We start from the raw sequence: 22,554 nt of genomic DNA, 5'->3' as shown, positions 1-22,554 counted from the left end.
CACCAGTTGCTTGACTCTGACTGTATAAATGCAGATGGCATTGATTTGCTATTTAGTAATTATTTACGAGCAAACTAGAGTGCTTCTCCAAAGCTTATCCTATTGACCTAGTGAGTAAAAGCTGTGTTACCTCTGCAGCTTAGTATTGTGGTTTTCTTTAAATTAACATCTGTCAGCATCTGAGTGTACAGAGCATGGTAGTTGAAGCTGAGTGCATTGGTTATCCTTTGCAAAACTTCATGTAATTGATTCTATGGTCAAAGTTGGTAGGAAATCTTATGTCCTCTGTCTGCTGCTTAAGGGAAAGGAATACAAAATTAAACAGAGAAACAGAAGCTTCTCTCTTTCTAATTGGAAGGAAGTAAAATTACCCTCCAAAGTCAACTCTCCTTGTGTGTCTGTGGCATCAGCATTCTTATTGTTTATTCTTCCACTGTGGAAACATGTGGCTCAGTTGCAATGTGGTAGCTGTTGAACAAGCACTTACTGTATTCTCAGGAAAAAGATTGGTGTTTAGGTCACCTCTACTTGTATTCTGATGAGGGCTTTTCTTCCTATGGAAAATGAAATGCATTGCAGTTAAGGTAACTTCAGGCAGGAAAAAAATCTGTGTCAAAGAAGCATAATGTTCAAACTTGCAGCATTTTCCTTATTAGCCCCTCCTGATTAAGTTTTTCAGAATTCCTTGTTGTTGCATTGGATGTAGTGGGTTGCTGAAGAGTTGTTATGGTTTCTTAACTGCAGAGCTACCTTTATGCTGTCTGTGGTGGGTCAAGGCATTTTCTAATTCTTTGACTGCTTTGTGCAGCATGGCAGAAGAGCTTGTTCAGTTGGCCAGTTTGGAAGTGTAGTTTTGGAAGTGTGTGAGCATTGATGCTCCAGTTGTTCTGAGCCATTCAGTGCAGCTGAAAACAGCGTTAAGCGGATGTCTTAGTCATTAGATACTCACTCTGTTTTAGCTGAGTTACTTTCCTTGTATTGTCTTTGACTAGCCTTAGGTGTTTAAACACATTGTGTCAAGGCTGCTGTCCTTTGCTTGAACAAGGGTGCTTTTGTCAAATGAGTCAGGGGCTGTCAACTTTGCTTTAAATAAATTCTGATCAGATAGAACATAGTTTTTAGCAAGAAATTAATTGTCTGTGTACAATCAGCCTCCATTACTCTTATCTCCGATGATGCTATGAAAAAATGCCTTATAGAGTAAGATAAATATCTTCAAAAGTTTTGAGTAGTGGCATTTATTTTGGTTAGAGGTGGGCAAGAAGGGGAGAGGGGATTAATGTTTTTCTGCAAAGGAACTAGAAGTAAATTGTCTGGAAATTCCAGAGTTAACTGTTTCAAAATCAGTTTCTGGTAGATTAAGGTAATGCCTCAGTTTTCACAGAGTTGCAATCTTATTGTTTCTGTGATTCTGGATTAAGTACTTGGATTTTCCCTGAGTGTGAGCTACTGAAAGGAGCTTAATTTTGTCTCAGTTTGCCTCAATAAGAGAGATATTTTTTACTAACTTGCTTACTGCCTTTCATTTTTTACCACTGAGTGCTTGCTAAATATATACATGCTTACTTCCAGTCATAACAATACAAAAATCACACAGTGATATGATTCATGTCCGCTCCTCATGTGTTGGTGAGAGTTGCCTCGTAGAGTGCAATATAGATTTCTTTATTTTAGGGATGTTGGGTTTTTTTTTGTGTTTGTTTGTTTTGAGTTCTGTTTTCTTTTGAAGAAAGCTCTTGGCAAATCTTTTGCGTCAGCAGGTGTCTTTTCTTACTGCTTACTTTTAATTGTGAACTGCTGTGGTATGTGTCAGGACATCCTGACTGGAAACCATATGGTTTACCAACCATCTCCTTACAGACTTACTTCCTTTGAAGCCTTGTGTACTCTGTAAAGTGAAGGAAATCTTATACTACTTCAGTGGATCTCTGATTTGAACATACTATTAGTATTTTTTTCAATTATAATGCATAAAGTTAATGAAGGTGTTGAAGAATTTTTGTGTGGTTTTCTTAAAAGCTTGTTCTAAAATGGAAGGTTCTGGTAATGTGCTGTATTTATCTCTCCAAATTCAGCAGAAAGTGTAGCCTTGTAAACTATCTTGTATGTAATGATGTGAGACTGAAGAAAACTTTCAACAAGTTCTGGAAGAAAATATAGTTCTTCCTTATAAATGGATATTATTTCTGTATAGCTGAATGGGCTGATTGTTGAAAATACAGCAACTGGCATAAGCAAATTGCTTTTTCTTGTTTTAATATTTTAATGGTATTTCTAATATATATGAAATCCCTTATATTCTGCTTGTTGGCACATCTGATCAAAAAGATAGGCTTCAGAAAGGTAATTAATTCTTTGTTCATGAGATTTAAGTTAGGGTAAATAAGTAATTCAGAATGATTTACTTATTACTTACACAGCAGCCTTCTCTGCTTGTGGTCTGCTCTCATTGCTGACTTTTTTCTCTGAATAAACATTTTGATCTTTCAGATGTTTTTTCCCTTATGTTTGTTACTTCAGAGAGTTGTGAGGCTTGATCAGTGACAGATTTGTGTCACCTGTAGTTGGTCTTGTGAAGAATGTCCTTCTAGTTTCACGTTTTCACTAAACCAGAAATCACAGTGAACTCAAAGTTCAGAGGAAAATAAGAATCTGGTTTTCATAAAGATTTTCACTTCTGTATTTGGGATTCCAGTTCTTCTTACTCTTCTACTAAAAGAAATTCCTGTATGTCTCTGCATGGATGATTTTCAGGTCTAGCTACACATGTAAGATTCTTTGCCTGTGTTACTGACATCTCCTTAGAGAATTCTACCTGTCAGCCTAACTTCAGTGCTTTTCTGATCTTGTAAGAATGCTATCATAGCCAACCTTTATTCTTTGAAAATACTGCTTTAGACATCTTCTAACCCACACCTGGGGCCCTGTTGTCCCTTTTTAAAATCCTGATGACCTTATCTATATCACATAAAATAGAAACAAGTTATTTTCATTTTCAAAGCTCTTGCAGTTGTGGATTGCAGTTTCAGACTTCATTACTGGTCAAGAGATGATCAAATATGCTTTAGTTTTTTTTCTGTTTCCTTCCAGCACATTCTCAACTTTAAGGAGTTCCTTTGTAAGCCATTAAATTATTTGAGAGCTTGCTGTGGAACTTTGCAGTTTATGTCTAGAAATACCAAACTGCTGGTGTTCAGTCTCTGAACCATTCTTCAGCATGTTGAATAGCTCATGTATTCATATTTGCCTGCTTCCTTTTTTTTTTCCCTACTGAGATGTAAATTTCTCTGGGATAAGGATGTTCTACAACATGTCAGAAGGCTTCCTGATGTATTACTTGGTCTAAAAGTTGAAAGAATAATAGAAATTACTAAAATAACAATCAGTGAAATGAGGGGAGCTATTGCAAATGTTATGTTTTAAATACTGTTTCAAATGATGCTGAACTTTTAAAAAACTTCTAAGTGCTTGACTTTTGTCCACTCTATCTCCACTTTTCTATGACCACCTGTTACCTCAGTGTAATTGCCTGGTTTTGTTCTTGCACTGTATGTTTCAGACCCAAACTATTACCTGTTTGCTTTGCTCTTTGGGGTGCATGAAGGTCTGTTAGTGGCAGCAATCTTAATGCAGTGAATTTCTTAATGGTGTAGATGTAGAAATTACAGGAGAGGTCAGCAATAGTGATAGGGCTCTGAGTAGAGAGGTTGAGTGTTACAGGATACAGGTTTGTTCCCCTCTCTCCCAGAAAAGCTCAAGGATGCATTTTTTCAAGTTGATAGATTAGTAGGAATAGGAATCTCCTTTCAGCAGTATTAAGATGTTTTTATAGCCTCATTAGTTACCTCAAAAGAATGTCAAAGTCACTAATATATAATGTGGCAATCTCCAAATGGTCCCTATAAAACTTTTATACCACATGGTCTTAATTTCTTCATAAGTATTTGCATATGTACAGCTGCACACACATCTAGATTGTGTCCCTATGCAATGCTTTAGCTGAGCTTGAGTAGCTCAGTGCTTCAGCAGTCAAAAACTACCTGTTAATTTTACTCTCTTTTTCTTCTAGAGCAGAGCATTACAGAACAAACTATCAGAAAATGTAGATAGCTCAGAAACAATTCTAATCTTGCTATGTTAAGGATGTGTAGGAAACAAACAGTACCTTTCTCTTCCAGTAACATTTCCAGTGGGAACTAGATTCAAATAAAGATATTCTATTAGCCTAAACTTATTCTTTGTTTAATATATATTCAATTAATATTTGTGCCATTTGGGATCACAATGATTCCAAGTCCATTGAGATGTTTTCTTCTATTTGCTTTAAATGGCAAAGTTTTAGTAGTGAAGGCACTACAGGGATAGTTTTGCTGAGGCACTGCCAGAAGATTCCCTCCTGCCCAGTAGAGCAGCCAGCTCCAAGATGGATCTGCTGATGGCCATTGGCAACAGTGGTGCTTCTGGGCTAATGTCTTAAAGAAGGGGGAGAAAAGCTTCTGTGCAGAAGCAAATTGCAGCCAGGGAAGAGGGGAGTGAGAATGTGTGAGAGAAACACCTCTGCAGCCACACAGCTCAGTGAAGGAGGGGGAGGTGTTCTGGGTGCTGGAGCAGGGATTCCCCCCCAGCCCATGGTGGCAGCCGTGCAGGTCCACAGTGGAGCCGACATTCCATGTAAGCCATGGAGCACCCGGTGTCAGAGCAGGCTGATGTGGGCTGTGATACCTCAGGAACCTGTGCTAGAACAGGCTCCTGGCAGGACCTGTGCTCCCGTGGAGAGAAGAGCCCACGTTGGAGCGGGTTTCCTGGCAGAACTTGGGTCCCTGCAGAGGACCCATGCTGGGGCAGTCTGTTCCTGGAGGACTACACCCTATGGAGAGGATATGTTGTAGAGGAGTTTGTGAAGAACTGGATATGTTGTAGAGGAGTTTGTTTAGATCTGTGGTCTGTGAGGAGGACTCATGCTGGGGAAGTTCAAAAATAACTGTCTCCTATGGGAGGGACCCTTGTCTGGAGCAAGGGAAAAGTGTGAGGAGTTCTCTCAAGGAGAGAGGAGTGGCAGAGACAGGGAGTGATGAACTGACCACTCACAGCTCCCATTCACTGTACTACTGTGGGGGAGGAGGTAGAGTGGAACATAAAATTAGGGAAGGAGGGAGTGGTGGGTGGAATGTGTTTTTAAGGTTTGGTTTTATTAATTAAATGAATTAAGTTCCCCGAGTGGAGGCTAAGTATCTTAATATTAAGTACCTGTGACAGTGTTTGGTGAATGATCTCTCCCTCTCCTTGTCTTGACGTACAAGTCTTTCGTTATGGGTAGGGGAATGAGAAAGAAGCTTTGGTGGGCACCTCCTCACCCAGCCTAAGGCAAAGCACTGAACTTCTATTCCAGCCAGGAGCTGGAAAACAGTGACTTTATAATATTTTTGTTTCCTGGTTTACAATATCTGGTTTTGAGTGACCCAAAGTCTGTCTGTTGTAGGTAATAACTTTTGAAGCACTATCACAGTTCAGACCATTTTCTTATGTGCAGAGCTTTCAAAATTAAATTTCCCTAGGGTCTCAGAGACTGTATTGCTGGATAAAGAGAGCCAGTAGATGACAAAGTAATTTATGTCAGTTCTTAGTAGATACTTAAACACCTGTAGCTAAGTTAACCTGCAAAAAACAGATATGTATGAAAGTACTGCTCTTGGCATTTTTGCGTGCTGTGTTTTGATATGCTCCTTAGCATATATTAGACAGAAAAAATCATACTTTCAGGGCAAACTCACAAAACATGTAGGTAAGCTTGTTTGCTTTTTATAGATGTGACAAGATTGAGTAAAATTTTGCCTCTTTTGACATTAGAGACTATGTTGGAATTTCACAGAATATAAATGAAGTAGGATTTAATTCTTTGGGACTGGAGGCTAGAGAAGTATGTTATACCTGATAAATTGGAAAATATCAGATCAGTTTTTGTCTCAATGGTTTTCTTGTCTTTTACATCCTCTTTTTTTTGCTTATAGGTAAGATTGTGCCAAAACCCAAAGCTTCAACTCAAAAACAGCCCACCTTACATACTTGACATTCTACCTGATACTTACCAACATTTGCGACTTATACTGAGCAAATACGATGACAACCAGAAACTTGCACAACTCAGTGAGAATGAGTATTTTAAAATCTACATTGACAGCCTTATGAAAAAATCCAAACGGGCCATAAGACTCTTTAAAGAAGGAAAGGAAAGAATGTATGAAGAGCAGTCACAGGACAGGTAAGCTAAATACTTAAATGTGAAGTAGATCATCTGGTCTGTCTGCATTCTTAGCACTGTTGTCTGCAGTCATTGTGTTTTGACATTTTTAATTATTCAAAGAGCAGAAATATTTATTGCTTGGATTCATTGACCCTGCAGTTCAATCAGTAATTTGCTGGATTTGTTTCACTGTATGCTCTAATCTGTCGCTTTGTGACCTTTAAAACCAAGTGCATTTCCTTCATAAAACATTCATTTCATTGTAATTACTTATTCACAGGGCTTACAGTATGTAGTTTTTCCTGTGGTAGAGAGAGTGACTGTTCACTTGGATTGAGCATGACCTCCCTCCCTACCCTACATCCTTAAACTTTGGGAGCCATGATGGATATTGACTTAGAGTTTTCACAAGTGATGGAATGAAGCAAAACAATATTCACACTTTTCAAATATTATGTGATTTTATGGTGAGGTAATGATAATGTTAGTTTCATGCCATGAAACCTTTTTGGAAATCTAATGGATTTGTAATGGTTCAGTTTTAATAAAAGGAATTAATGTCCACTTTATCTGCACTCTTGTTGGTAACTGAGGAAGTTTTTAATATTTGATTTGATTGCCTAATATTGTAAAAAATAATATCTCAGGAAATTCTGTGCAAGATCTGCAATCTTGTTTTGAGAAGAGGGGGATACAAATTGTTGTGGCCATTAGTCTTTACCTTGTGTGGTATTACTGTAAATCTGTGCAAATGAGGGAGACATTGCTCTTTCTGAAGTCTCCTCTTTTTAAAGGAGATAGTGAGGAATGAGATTACAAGTGAATGGAGGATTGAATTCCTGCTCTTCTGTCTGTCTGCATTTGAGCTCTGAGGCAGGCATGGTGGCAGTGTAGTTTTACAGCTGGTGAAATTGTTGGTAGAAGTAGTGAAATGTCTACATTCTTGTAAATGTCACTGCTGTTATGTTTGAATTGTACATATGTTCCTTCCAGATCTTTGGCAGTGATTATAGCTACTCAGTCTGCTGTGGTAGTCTTTTGGGCTTGGGAGGGTGTCTGAAATTTGCTTGACACCTAAGGACTTTTTCTTAACATCAAAACTGTCCAGGCAAAAATGCTCCAAGAGGAGCAAAATACATTGTTTAAGGTATTTTAGTGATCAGTAAAGACTTTGATGAATGAATGGTTTTTGTGTTTGAATTTGTAAGTGTGTAAACCCATGTTTTCACTGCAGATGTGTTCTTACCAGAGCTCTTGAGAGAGTTATCACTGAGCCTATTGCTGCCTATTTTAGGTATCCCATTTGGTGTATGAAGAGTGACAGAAGTCATTGTGTGTCGAAGGAAATATGAACTTGTTATGACAAGGGAAATTTGACTGAAGTAGTTTGATTATATAAGCGGGTTTTATTTTGACTTACCTGTGTTGTATGAAGCCTTAATCTAGTTACAGGCTTGCTTAAAGTTAGCAAAAATTAAAGCAAATTTCAGTGTCACTTTTTCAAACTACTTGCTATGAGCTCTGCACAGTCATTCAGGCAGTATTTTAGTAACTCTTGTTGCTAGAGTTGCTTCTTTCCAGTTAGCCATTACATTTTCTTGTTAGGGTAACAGTGGTGATAGAAGGACATTTTTTGGGAAGCACAAAGTGCTTCCTTTGAAGAAGGTGTAGTTAGCATATTTACTGTCTGTTTGGGTCATTCTTGTGAGATGGATGGAGAGGTGGGATTCTAAAACAAATCATATTAATGAAGTACACTGAATCATAATTATTTCAGGCTTTTAAAATCAATATTTCAGAAGGTGGCAGCTATCTTATTTTGCCTAACTGATGGAGTTCAGAGCTTGAAAACAGGAGCGTAATAGAAATGTTTTACTTGTGTTCAAATTGTTAGCTGTGTTTCCTGAACAAATTGCATTCTGACTTAAAACAAAAAAATTGTAAGCATCACTTCATTAGATCATGACCCATGTCATTCCAAGTAAAAGTCTATTTATGATTTCAGTGTATCATCTTTCATCCACTGGTGATGCTTTATCTGTATGTGTGTCCTAGTTTTAAGTTGAATTAAGGTGTACTTGCTTGCTGAGCCATATGACGCAGTATCTTCAATATACTTGATCCTGCTAATTCTTGGTAACTTAACAAAAGAAGTTTTTATTATGTTTTCTTTGCTTCCAAATATGCTTGCACTGATCTTATTTGTTAGCATTATAGTGTAATTGTAGCAGTGATCATTTAAAGATTGTGTTTTTGAAGATTATTCCAAAATGACTGTCAATTTGTAGTCGAATTATTGGGAAATAGTTTTAAGAAAAGGTAAGGCAAATGTTGGCACCTGGACAGTTTCTGTGGTTTTCATTCTTACTCTATTTAAGTTTCTGGATAAAAGGGCATCATGACAAAGAGAAAAGCTTCATTCTTCATAAATCTGATTGGTATCATTTTAGCCTATTAGCATTATTGATTAATCTTCATTTCTACAGTGATGGTACATTTAGGAACCAGTGCAAATATGCATGTGATTTTGTTTGTGTGACACAAAAATTACTCTATTGCGAATAATTTATCATAGATTTTAGTTTTCAAAGATCCTTTGGATGAAACAAGTTAGAGAAGCAGCACTAATGCACTGTAAGCTTTTCTGTCAGCCATTTGTACATAATCTGACTCCCACAGTATCTTGTTTCCATATCAAACACATGTGATGGCCATTTAAGAGTAGTTGGTGCTGCCGTTCTGTACTCTATTGCATGAGTCTCGCTAAGGGAAAATAGGGTTTGCAAGTTTGTTTCCTGTGCTTAACTGCTTCATTTTCTGAGTATGGTGTCTTCTACAAAATTATGTCCTTTCAGCCTTCTTGCTTAATGAACTAAGAGATAATGTCCAGTAAGTTCTGTAAACAGTACTAGATATAGATCATGCAGAAGTCTTTCTGTGAACGAAGTAATTTTAATTTTTGTCACAGATTTTACTTTTTAAAAGGTTATTAACGCAAGATTATTAGAATTACTGGTTCAGGCTCGTCTACTCTTAAAAGAGTTTCTCTGTCTTTGAAGGTTTTGGGGTTGTCTTTTCTTCTTTTCATTGCTTTTCTTTTTGCCCTTTGTTTATTGGGAAGTAAACTAAAGCTGGAAAGCATCATTTCAGTGAAGTCCAAACTTCCTTCCTTTTTGCTGTATTCCAGAATTAGGCATTCAGAAAAAATAAAAACTCTGAATGGAAGTTTTTGAGACAAATGTGTTATCCAGGTGTAGAAATCAAGCACAGAAGTTATAATAATAAGACTATAGGAGGAATAAAGTGGCAGTGGGGAGATTACATTTGGATTCATTCAAGGTGCTGGACATAGTCCTCACTTCTTACTAATGGAGACAAGTGGAAGGTTTCCTGTGATCTCCTGTAAATCATAACCTTAGAAGAATGTCTTGAAATGGAACTTATTTTCTGACTTTTAATATTGCTCGCCTTCTGCTATAGGCCCTTTATAAGAGGAGAGGCAGAAAAGTATAAAACCAGGGTGTATACTTGTTTTTAATAATCTCCTAAAATGCTCCTTGGTTCAGCCAGAGTTGGTTGGCCGTTTGTTTTAAAGTGGTATTCCAGAGGTGGAACATAGATATTTCTAAAGTAGCAGATGGTACAGGTGAAGATGTCAAGAGAAGACCTGTGGTGATTTTGTGGTCAGTGGAAGAAGATGTGTGTGAAGGAAATGTCAAAGTCCTTCAAGATGATCACAAAACCACTTGTTTCTGTCTAGAAAGTCTTGATTCAAATTACGTGTTTCTATATTGTACAGCTTGTTGAAATGTTGGTGCAGAATTCTTATAGTCTCTCAAGTCTTCTAAGGAGGTCTTGTACCTGCAATTCAAATGATAGATAAGTTCTCCTTTGTTACTGTTCATGGCTGTTACTGGGTTTATGGAGTATTCCATTCCTCTTCCTAAAGTCCGTGTTGACTGCTGTGGTCAGTTATGGTTCTTGGATCAAGACCTTGAACTGGTGCATTAAAGTACACAACGTTCTTTCTGCTGCAGAAATTTCTCACCTATTTCTCCTTATTTTGATAGTACAGACTTGATAAGAGGTTAAAATAGTATCAGGATGGGTGTCAGGTGTGCCAGCTGTAATGCAGTAGCCCTTTGTGTACTTGTGTCCTGTGCTGTGAGGTAACTTACTCTGCTTCCTTGAATTACCTCCACTTATATCACAACCTGGCTGTTTTATTTATAGGAATTTAGGAAGTTTATAACTTAGCTAGCTTCACAACTTGTTTGTGTCTCCAGGCAGAGCGGGTTTTGTTGATTGTGGGAAGGATCAGGAAGAGTAAAGTTTTAGTTCAGGATGATTTTGTTTGGAGAAGTTAAGATTGTTTTGGCTGATGTTTTTTTGTTTGACAAATAGAATGCACAGATTCAGAAAAGGATGCTGTTAGTGGCCCTTTCCATAGAGACAGTTTTGGCTTTTGGTGGACATCACATAGATAGCTTCATAATTGTTGAATAAAAGTTATGGGCTCCTTGGTATCCTGTGATTTGTTCTGTTTTCCAAGCGTATTATGTAGTTTTTGGTCTCCAGTAAATTCCTCTAAGCTATACATACCATCAGTCTGTTACTTAACATGATATATAAACCCCTAAACTTAAAGTGTCTCAATACATTTTAGAGGTGTAATATATTGACTGTTCTACTCTAGTCTTGCTGAAGCTGAGAGAAAGGAATCTAGTATTTGGTTTTTGCCTTCTTGTGTTTATTTGTATTTTTAGATCATTCCTTCACTAGATTTTTAGTGGAAGAAATTGCCTTACTGTGCTTGAAAGTTTTCTGGAGTGTTGGCCCATTGCTTCTGTGTGTCCCTAGAAAAAGGAGGGCACTTTTTCTTTCAATGTATAATGTATGATAAGGTAATTGGGAATGGAACCTGGCTACAATAAATAGCCTCTAACAAAGAGGCTTCTTCTGAGGAAAAGTGAGTGCATGACTGATTAGATGGGGTTGCATCTAATAAGGAGCAGGAAATGCAATGAATTTTTTATTTTTAAGCTTTTATGTTATGGTGAGAATTTCCACCCTTTTCTCCCCTCCTGTTCCTTAGATGTGATGCAAAACCAGATGTAAACCAAACAGCTTTAATAAACTCTTTGGTGTACCTGATCCACATGAGTAGTTGAGCTTCAGTGCAGATTTGGTGGAGCACAAGCTGTTTGCTATTTTTGGTTACAGTTTAAATTAAAAAAGGAATGTTACACAAATACACTTTTCAGACAAAGAGACTCTTTTTGCAGAGGGCAGGTGAGAACGTGTGGAGGTTACAAATGGTAGAGCAGTATTATGACAGCTTGTTCTCAGCATTAATGCAAACAGGCTGTGTGACTGCAGTTGTTGTAAGGCCATATTTGAATTTTAGATTTTTTTTTTATCATCTTTAGTGCTTGGGGGCGGGTATTGTCAAATGAGAACAAAGGAAGTATTAGTACCGGAGTTACTTAGAGGCAACTATTTATTCAGATTGCAGAGTAAGACAAGGATTTCTAAAACCACAAAGGATCCTAATGAAAAAATAATGGCTTGTAAATTCTTATAATTGATTTAGTTCCTTGATTCATATCTAGTTGTGTAGAGGAGAGATATGTGCACTTTCTTTTACTTTTTACTCTTATAAAGTCAAACAGCATTTTGTATGTTAGTGAAAGGTCTCTTTCAAACATTTTACAGGTAATGTGGTGTTGGTAGTCATGTCTGAGTAGAGTTCAGCTGGTTGTAAGGGGATATAGACATAGTCTGATATTTTCCTTGTTGTCTTTTTTATTATTATTTATGCCTTATGAAAGTGTGCATGATGCTGTTGCCAAATTTTAAGGTGCCATACCATTTATACCCATTTTGGGCAGGTGTGAAAGCTCTCAAAAAGCACAGTTGGGGGAATCAGTTCTGTAGGCTTTCCATATATTAGTTTCCTCTATGATAAAGCTAATGATAGTTCTGCTGCTAGGATAATGCAAAATGACTGACATAGTTTTCTGTATAATTTCAATTTCTCTTCAGAGCATAATATGGGATGGCACAATGAACTGGGGGAAGTAGGTGGTTTTCTGAACATACAATTCTTTTGGTCAGAGATGTCTGGAAATACTCCATTGCAGTGAGGATACCAGTCCCCATTGCTGGTCTGCAGCAGCTCTGTGTCTCACATCCCTGCTCCTTACTTGCCTGCAGGGTCTATATAGGGAGAGCTCTGCTTGTGGGGGCAGAGCATGGTCACCAGCTATAAATAGAGCTGTGTCCTTAGGTACCATACAGCCCAAGGTAGCAACTTTGGGAACTTTCTGAGCAGCAGGCAGCGCTGACTCCTGAATTTAGCAAGTCTCCTGCAATGGACCTGAATGCACCTTTCATCAATCACTTTTCCATGTGCATTTGATTTTTAGAAAATGTGGTCTCTGCTTCTCTATCTCCAGAAGTATTCTATATTCAGTGATAAGGTATTTGTTTTGGGATGCCTTCAACACTAGCCTGCATGATGGAAGCTGCTTGCCATGCAAACAGGAACACAAGGAAGATTATAGGAAAAAGGATCCATTTTTATGAATTGTATGCCTAAACTTATAAGCACATATAATTTTATTTTTAGGCTATTAAAAGAAATGGTTTCCTTCTCTTAATTTTCTGTGGCATTGTTTTCCATCAAAAACTAGAAACATGAAAGAATAAAAGTCTGCTTTTATTCTATAAAAGATGAAGAAAAGTTTGGGAATAATCACTTTCAAGTGCTACACTTGCTGTTTAGTCAATAGAAGCTCTTTGAAAGTTAAGTAAAGCCATTTTGTAAAAACAAACGTGCTGTAGTGGTAATCCTTTGTCCAAGGAATGCTTGATCAAAAAACCAGCCTAGAAGACATGCTTGTTATGTATCAAACCTATAGTAGAGACAGTTTCATTAACCTGTAAAGAGTAAGAAATAACCTTCATCTGAAAAAGTGGCAGTATATGTTTTGATTAACACAGTTGAAGTTTTAGTTCAAAACAAAATGACAGAGTGGGATAGTGATGGAAGAGCTGATGGGTGGAACTGCTGTATTCCATTCATTAAAATCTGGCATGCTAGGGGATATTTTGATAATGTTATGGAATTTAAAAAATACTTTGTGATCATTTGACTTAAATTTTTTTTCTTCCTGTTCTGTTCTTTGCTTCAATGTTAATAAAGTTAATTTACTTGAATCATACTAAAAATAACAGAGTTAATATAATTATTTAGCAAGTCTTTTTTATCAGTGGCTGCACATTTGCAAGCTAACTTTGTCTTTACAGATCGTGCAATAATGCTGTGCATGCTCTAGAATGAGACAAACCTTTAATATGGTTAATTTGTATTGGAGGAACAAGGATCTCTTGTTAAAAATGTAGGTTTGCTGTTGTATGCACAAAACAGTTTTGTTGCTTGCAAGATGAATATGTTGGTATGTTTCAGTCTTTTATACTGAGCAATTCCAAATAATTTTAAAGCATATTCTCTTGAGTTTAGGAATATAATTTGCTTGATTTGAAAGAAAATGTGATATTTACACAAAAAAAAGACTGCAATGAACAAAACTGTTAAAAAAAAACAAAACAAATAAGCAGGATGGGTAATCATGCAAAGGATGAAGAGTAAACTCTGAAAAGAAGTACATCTTAAGCCACAGTGCAGATGGAAAAAGAAGTCAGTAAGTGAATTTACGTGAGGGATAAAACTTCCTGAGCAAGCAACCAGGTGGCTTGTCATCAGGTTCTAGTTAATAATGTAGATGACTAAAAACATTTTTAATCTTTCTGCTTGAGTGCAACCAAGGTATTCATTATTGAAATGTCTTTATATTTGTCTCTAGCATATGATGAAACAATGAATACTTTCACCATCATTTGCTCAGATTTCATGTGGGAATTAAGGAGCAGTGTTGTCTCATAATGGAAAATTTTCCCTGTAATCTCTTTCATTATGTAGTGTTTAACATTGTGTGAGGTGAAATACATATTGAACATTGTATTAGTTTTATTGTATTTATATCTTGCAAATATCTTGGCAGATCAGAAAATTGGTGAGGAAGTAATTGTTTCTTTATTTTAGTATATTTGGTCATCATAGTTATTACTTTACTTCTTCTGGTGTATCCAATGTAGAGGTAGATTTAACTGTATTTCTTGCTAGTATGAAATAAGACAATAAACTAAAGGGGAAACATAGAAGTAGCAGATGCCTAAGAAACACATTTCTGGGGTATACAATGAAAGATTATAGTATGTGCTAGCATATGGATTGAGCTAAATTTAATTCCTGTATGAATGAGGTCGTTATGATATCTCTGTAAGAGGACTTTGATTTATGATTCTTAAATGGTCAAACAGTGGAGATGAAATTTTAGGATAGTATCTGATGCATTGTATAGATCAGGACTCCACTGGGGCCCTGGACAGCCCTTCTGATGAGCCAGTCTTTGGCTGATTTTTGGCAAGCTCTGACTCTACACGGGGAGAAAAAATTTGGGGAAAAATAATTAAATTTAATTTTTGTCTTCTACTTGATACCACTTGTGGGAGAGTTCACAAAACATATCCTTGCTTTCCTGTAAGATAAAACGATGAAACTATATGGCTTTGAAATTTGAAGCAGCAATAAAAAAGGAAATTATTCCTATAATCTGTAGCAAAAATGTGTCAAGATTACCTTATTTATTCCACAAGTCTTACACAAAGTTATCACTGACAGTAATTTGAGCCTTACTTTGTTTTGTCTGTGGTACCGAACAAATGTGTCTTTAGAAATAAAATCCACAACCATATCTCATTTTAAATATTAGCTCCAGTTTTGCATCTACCTTGCCCAATGCAAATATCTCCTGGTGGGCAAGAATACTGAATAATAAGGTGTGGAAGTCTTATCAGCTCCTGATTAGCTGCTCTCTCTGTCTCCTGAGCTCCAATACACTGTATTGCACTGTGTCTGTTTATCTTGATGTGACCGACAGTGGAGAATATCAAGACCCTTGAGAAAGTACTTGACATATTGCAGGATTGGATCAGACATGATGGCAGAAAGAGAAGGATCCATGGGCTTGTTTATGAGTGAGTAAAATAAGGGTCTCTTGAAAATGCTGAATAATTATATCTGGGGCCCAGATAGAACAATTTACTGGAAGCTGCAATGAGATAAGAAAATGAGCAGGAGCAGTAACCATGTTAATAACAAAAGCTTACAAAAGGGAGACTGTGGAGCTGATCCATCCCAACTGGCCATGCCCTCCATCCCAGCTACTGTAAAAATGAACCCTGTCCAGAACCAGGACACACATTCAAAGAAGTGAAACCTACATAGTTAGTGGAGAATCTATGATTGTTCCCTAGCTTGTGTAGAGGATTGTTCTGTGACAAATTCTAGTCTTGGTTACAGTAAAAACAAAGAAACATTTTAATCATCTTAGTTGTTTTGTGTGTGTGTTAGGCCTCAGTAATGTTCTGAAGGCTTTTTCTTAACTCTTTTTTTCTGAAAAAACCCAAACACCTTCATTGGCTCTATATCAGAAGTCTTGTTACTTTTAAAGAGGTGATAAATTCATTTGTTAGTTATCTCACTTAAAATAGTATATTTTGGGTAATACAGTATTGTTTAAGAAATGACTGCATGAGAAAAAATTTGCCTCCTGTTACAAGTTTAAGGGCATTAATGTAAGACAGACAAATGTATTAGCATCTGTTTTCGAATTGTTCCAATGGAAAATGGTCCTTAGCCAACAGAATATTTTGTGAACTCATTTTGGAGTTGATTCTGAGTCATGAATGTCTGTCATGGGAAGTATGAAATACAGGATCAGTAATAAAACGTTTTGTACCCAAGAACATTTATTAGAACAATGCTCAGTTTTTTTTTTTAAAGCAGTCATTAATTGGTGAGACCTGACAGGTGCATATCCTAGAGCAGGCCTTTAGTTGTAACTGCTCTCCAGTGGGAGAATGTGAAAAGACAAAGAGAAACACCTTCAGATGTTTTTCGTGTCAGCGTTTTGAACAGTTTATGGGGCTATAGAGAGTAAGTCATTGTGTAACTTGTAAAAAATTAAATTATCACGTTACCAGATTAGTTGAAGGTTTAGTATTAAAATCCCTGAGCACCATTCTTATTTTTGGAGAACACTTAGTTTTGACAGAAGAAAAATGATTTCTTTAAAGTCAAAGTTAAAAGTTTCAGCAAATATGGTGTGTAAGCCTTCCATCAGCACACTTAGGGTAGAGCTGTGTAAGTTGTATTTAATACTCTATAAATGTTATGCATGTTAAAAGAAGATATAATTCAACAAATAGAGCCTGAAAATATTTCTGTTTGTTCAAATATACAGCCTGTTGTGAAAATGGTGAAGTGGAGAACCTGTGTTCCAACTGTTGTTTGTCATTAAAAATGATGACAGTCTCTGTTAAGAACATCTGCTTGCCTAATGTGCCAGCAATAAAGGAGATGTCTATGTTATGTTAACTTAGCTTGTTCTTGTCTCTTCATTTCTAAGTATTTGCTTTTAAAATACTGGAAAAAAACCATAATCTTTTTGAAATAAAATATTGTTCTAGCCCTCAGTTCTGAAACCCTATAATAGGAAAAGCACATTTTCAGTTGCTAGATCAACTCAATAATACTGAGTTGGTCATAATGAATAGTCTGTCTCTGTATTTTTTGTTCTGAATTAGAACAGCTATGCTTTATTTCTAGTTAGGTTATTTTTTACTGGTTGCCTGAGTCATAGTAGGTCACTTAGATGTAAGTATTATCCCATTTAATTTACAGTACAGCAGTTCCAGGTTTTTCTAGAATTAAGAGTAGCATTTACAGTTACATGCTTTTTGGTTATAGCAGCAGATTAATGGTGGGAGATAGGAGTGCTGATAAAGACTTGTGTCTGTTCTAGCTTCATAAGAATTTTTAATCCACTTCATAAGTGCATCTCACTGACAGCTCATTCCCAGTGGCTAATGCTCCAGTGGTTTTACAGCTTAATGATACATATTCTGTGCTGAAATTGGGAAGATACAGAAAACGTGGCGCAAATTTTTTTTGTCTTGCTTAGAAACTCATTTGTCAGCAGGCTGAAATCTTCTCCTCCAGTATTTTTTTTTTAAATGGGCTTCTTTAATATGGCAGACTGGAAGATTGTATTGTACTATTTTGTTCAGATCTCTGCACATCCTTTTTACTCTTTAATTCGTGGCTGTAACAAATACACAAAGATTAAAAGCAAAAAAAAAAAAAAAAAGCCACACAAACCCAAAAGTATGTAGCATCCTGTTCATGTGTTTCCTGTTACTGTTAATCCCTATAATTAATGCCCTATGAGGAATGGGGCTCTAATCACTTACAGAGCACAGCCGTGCAAGAAGACAGTGCTGGTCTGGGGGGTGCTCAGCAGGATGGAGCAGGGTGACCCAGTCAGTGCCCAGCTGGCCTCCAGTCTGTGCTTATGTGGCTTCATTAACTACACCCAAGTATGACTGACAGGCTTGGAATGGTTGTCTGAAAGGAATCCTGCCTCATGAAGTGCCACTGAGGAAGACTTGCTTTCTCTCATTTTTCCACTTCCATTGGGAGGAAGAAAGAAGAATGGGCTGCGAAGCTGTTCTGTGAGGATCATGGATCTTGGCAGTCACTTAGGAATAATCTTTAATGCCAGGAAGAGAAGTGTTTGAGTACCACATACCAGTTTTTTAGTGGCTCAGGAGGAATATGAATACAAAATGCTTTTCTGAAGGTGCAAAAGGTTTTTTCAGGGTTTTCATTTGTTTGTGCTGCGTGAATTTAGTGTTATTGATGCTAAACTGTCATGAACAACCTAAAAGATAAACATTGTTTTTTAAATCCTCCAATATATCTTTAAATTGATTTGGAGGAAAGATTTTTGTATGTTTGTTCTAAAAATCAGTTCTTTGTTTAATGATTTCTGAGAATGCAGTTGCTGTTGGAGTGAATTACTGAAAGGACTTTTGACATACCTTCTCAAAGCTTATAAGCCCAGTGCACCCAGTCTACTGGAAAAGGTATTATTAGCGAAATAAACTAGCTTCTGTTTACTCAGAGTAAACAAAGCAACAAAAAAGAGCAAAACCCATCTCTTAGATTCTGTTTTAACATGGTAAAAGTGTCTAGGGGCTAAATACTTCAAACATAATGGAATAGAAGAGTCTTATCTGTTACACCAGTTTGAAGCACCTGTTTGGAAAAAGAGCCATGTAAATGTGCTGTTGCTTTGTTTATTTGTGCTTTGTTTTCAAGTGATGTAGTGTGCAGAAAGTCTTTCCAGGGCAGTCTTTTCCTTGTGCAGTTATTTGTTCACACTTGTTTTAAGCCTTTTAAAGAGTTCTGTTTGCCATGTACTTGATGTATCTAAATAAGCTAGGAGGGGGCAATGACAAGTAAACCTTAGAGTAAAATCAATTGACAGCTGTGAAGATGTTTAAGTTGTGGATATTCATGGATATGCAATTTAAGATACCTGTCATATCCTTCTATATCCTTGTGGAACATCAGTTCTGTGCATGCTATCCATTTGCTGTATTAACAGAAGGAAGAGTATTTGTCACTGGAAAATTGCTGTATGGGTTAGAGTTGCCAAGAAAAGGAAAAAAGAAGTCTCAAAGGATGTTTCCTGTTCTTTTTTACCTTTATGTATACTTGTGTCTCTCTCTTATAGCTTTGCTGTGTGGTAGCCTTTCTTGTTTTTGTTTCCAAAAGCTTAGCTAAGAATTTGAAGTGAAAGCAAATGGAAAGGTAGTGCTTATTTTAGTACAGCTCCCATATATTCTATTCCTGGATTTTCAATTTGCTTTGTGTAACAGCAGATGGTCCATCTATTGTTTCATTGTTCTTTGGGGAGTCTGACCCTCCATAGTGGGTGTGTGCTTTAGTGGGAAAAGAACAAGTGAAGTAGGGTTTTTTGTGATGGATATAACTCACTTTATTAAACTGTTGATGACCTCGGCAATACTAGCTCTTAAGATTTATTTTTATTTGAATGCTTGCTATTGTGTGTAAATTCTGTCATCAAGGTGGTTTTTTCGTTGTTGAAGTGTCAAGGGCAGTTTTGATTCAAAAGGATTGTTCACTGCTGTAAGTGCTGTTTTGTGAAATGGCATAATTTTACCATATGCCTTGGGTTTTGTTTGAGATACTATGAATAAGCAGTGTGAGTGCTTTCAAAGAGGCATTCCTGCTGTCCCACATCAACCATGTGGGCTTTCAGCTAAGCTTCCCAGGAAGTCAGCAACATATGTGTACACAATGTGTGTATTATATTGGCGCCCACTCACAGTGTTAAAGATGTGTCAGCATTTCCAGAATAGTTCCCTATTTTGAGAGCCTTGTTTTAGCCTGCATGTGGAAGTTGTCTGTGATGGAACTTTACACAAAGTCTCAGCCATTGTAGTTTTCAAGTGTGACTTTTTGCCAGGTGAATATAAGCTGAATTAAATTACTGTATGCAAATTGAATGGAATACATCTAGAGGTTAGTGTCATGATAGAGTCTTAACTCTGAAGCAGTACCTTATCATTAAGTGTCCTGAAGCTATAGTGGATGCCACTGTTTTTGAGGAATTGTCAGGGATTTGTGGTAAAAAAAGATGGCCTTGGGTTTGAGCTGTGACTGTTGTCTAAGCTGAACAGCAGTTATGTTTTTGTAGTAATTGTGTTTTGCTCCAGTTTCACGGAATTTCTTTCAGCTGATTGAGGTTCTATCACTGTAATAGTCTATAATCAATTGGTGTCTCCCTTATTTGTCAAATGAGACTGTTTTTAATATAGTGAGAAATGGTGTAAGTCTGTAGCATGTGACAGTATTTAAACTGTGTTCTCCCAGGTTTTTCTTGCTGGAAGGCTTTGCCTAATTAAGAAACCATCTTGTTTCATACCCTCAGCAGGGCAAGCCATGGGACAGGACATGCTGATTCTATAGCATGTGGGTGGCTGTGTAGGAGCAGAGTTCACACTGGATGTTGAAACAGGCAAACTTCAAACGTTTCAGTTTGTGTGCAGAACAATAACTTGCTCCTATAGTTTCAAAAGCTGCACGCTGTAAAAAAATGTTATGTTATGTTATAGCTTGGGATTTACTTATGTGTGATTGTATTTGCTGGACAGAAGTTCTATTTTAAATGAATGTGTTTTCAGCCCTCTTTAGCTGAATGCCATCTACAACCCTCCATATAAATGTCAAATGGTTTCATCTGAGCAACAAGACAAGGGTTCAACAAGACAAGCCTGCAGTTTGAAGATAAGCAAAGCAATGTTCTTCCACATTTTGAAATCGGAGTTGAGAACCAACACCACTCCTCTGTGCATCCCCGATAGGAAAGATTGGTGGGTAGGACATTGCTGTAAAAACACTGCTCTTGTGCAGCTCCACACATCCAGTGGTCCCACGTTTCTGCAGTGGTAGATTGTTCTAATTATTGTTTCTTATGGAATGAATCCTGTTTGTGACTTACTTGAACCTCCTGAGAGGAGATAGATGTGCAATACATCAGGTAATATGCATAGTGACAGCAAGTATGCAAATTGCTGACCTTAATTTTTTGTGCCTCCCTTAGAAAACACCAGTTAATATTGATAAAGGAATATTGTATTGACAGAAACCTGAGACTTTCTGTTCTGAAACCCTGTCTGTGTACTCCCACCAACTAACCATAACCCCTCCCCAAACTTTGAAGCATCTTCTGGAACCTGAAACTTTGACTGCAAAGGTCAGTGAGCCCAGATGTCGCAAGAGCTGATCCTCTCTGTAAGCTGGAGAGGTCAAACCCTGAAGCAAAGACTAGTGTAACCTTTTGAACCTTTTTGGGAGTGGGTGGAGTTTGCAGGGAGATAGTTACCCAGGTGATGACCTGGTCTTCGATGTAATCAGGTAACCAGCAGGGCTCATAGCACATTTATGTGTTGGGTATGCAATCCAACTGCCCTTCTGTTAGATGAATCACTGTAGTCTGAGTTCTTTTTAACGTTAGTCCAAGAGAACTGTGTGTCTAGAATGAAGTCTACAGGTCACTAAATCTTGATTGTGTCAAGATCTAATTTAGAGTGCAATAGATGTGCATAGATGGCCAGCCACTACTGTGTCCTGCAGTAAATAGCTTTGCAGGATGATGGCTGTAATTTGTGATTAGAAGGTCTGTGTCCTATTTTCTCCATCTGCAAATTGTGATTGTTTACTTAATTTATTCATGCTTGTAAGTGCTTCTGTCGTTTTAGCATCAGACTGCACTGATGTTGGATTAAATTCCTATGGCTGATGCCTAAGCTCATATTTGCATGTTTCCTCTGAATGATCCACATCAGAGATAGAAGGAACTTACACAAGCCTCAGACAAAATCAAAATTTCTTTATGCATTTACTTTTTAAGATAGCATCTAATAATACTTGAAACAGTGATGGGAACATATGCAAGTCTGAGTGTTTGATGATATTCTGGAAGTTTGAGAGTAATTTAAGTTTCATAGAGATTTGATTCTGCTCAATAAAATGTACTTGATAACATTCTAGTTTTATGTATCCTTTTGGAGTTTTTCATAAAGACCATACACTTTCTGGGTTTAATATTACAAAATTAATTTTCATTTGTAACAGCATGCTCTTTTCAAGAGTAAATAGATGGATGATAAAATACACACCAATCATGATAACAGAAAAAGGTGTTTGAATTGCCTTGGATTAGTGATATTTCTTATTTTGCAACTTCTGTGGAAGTCCTACATACCCTGGAGCTCCCATTGTAATCGTTCTGCCTCATTTTCATAATTAGCATTCCCTCCCCACTGCAGTGTTGCTAAAATGTCCCCAGGGTTCCTCCTTCCACAAGGCTTGATTCCCTAGTGGCTTTAGGATGAATGTATGGCCCCCTGGGGAGAAAAAAATAATATAGTCAGCAGATACAGCTGTCCATGATTGCAGTGTTATAACATAGTTTTACACTGACAGCTGAGTTTTTATATACTCTTTACCTTATAATGGAAAGAACTAAGTAGTAATAATGCTGTCCCATCAAGGACTATTCAAACAATCACATGCACTTAAATAGATCCTCTTTCATCTTTGAATAATTAGAGAACATTTCTATTTTGCCAGTCCAGCAAATGTTCACCAGACCTTCACAAAAAGCTTACTTTATTCTTTTTGATGTTGTTAATATTTGAATGGCAGTTTTATTTGTACAGTATTTTAACTCTTCAAAGTGGTCTTACAAAGGCTAGTTAGATTTTTATGTTCAGAGAGATTTATTTTTAAAAAACCATACTTTAACTTTTTA

General features: G+C 37.0%; 1 protein-coding gene across 2 annotated transcripts in view; it reads left to right on the top strand.

Annotated features, from left to right (window-relative positions):
- CBLB (Cbl proto-oncogene B) overlaps positions 1-22,554 on the top strand; it is a 128,154-nt gene that overhangs the window by 4,782 nt on the left and 100,818 nt on the right. For both annotated transcript variants that reach the window (XM_063148179.1, XM_063148180.1), the window contains exon 3: positions 6,009-6,259. In XM_063148179.1, the coding sequence (XP_063004249.1) occupies positions 6,009-6,259 (251 nt within the window). The remainder of the gene's footprint in view (positions 1-6,008; positions 6,260-22,554) is intronic.

This window comes from Melospiza melodia, chromosome 2 (genome assembly GCF_035770615.1).
Source record: "Melospiza melodia melodia isolate bMelMel2 chromosome 2, bMelMel2.pri, whole genome shotgun sequence".
Lineage (NCBI taxonomy): Eukaryota > Metazoa > Chordata > Aves > Passeriformes > Passerellidae > Melospiza > Melospiza melodia.
The sequence above is the reverse complement of the archived record's forward strand: the minus strand, read 5'-3'. Positions and strand labels throughout refer to the sequence as shown.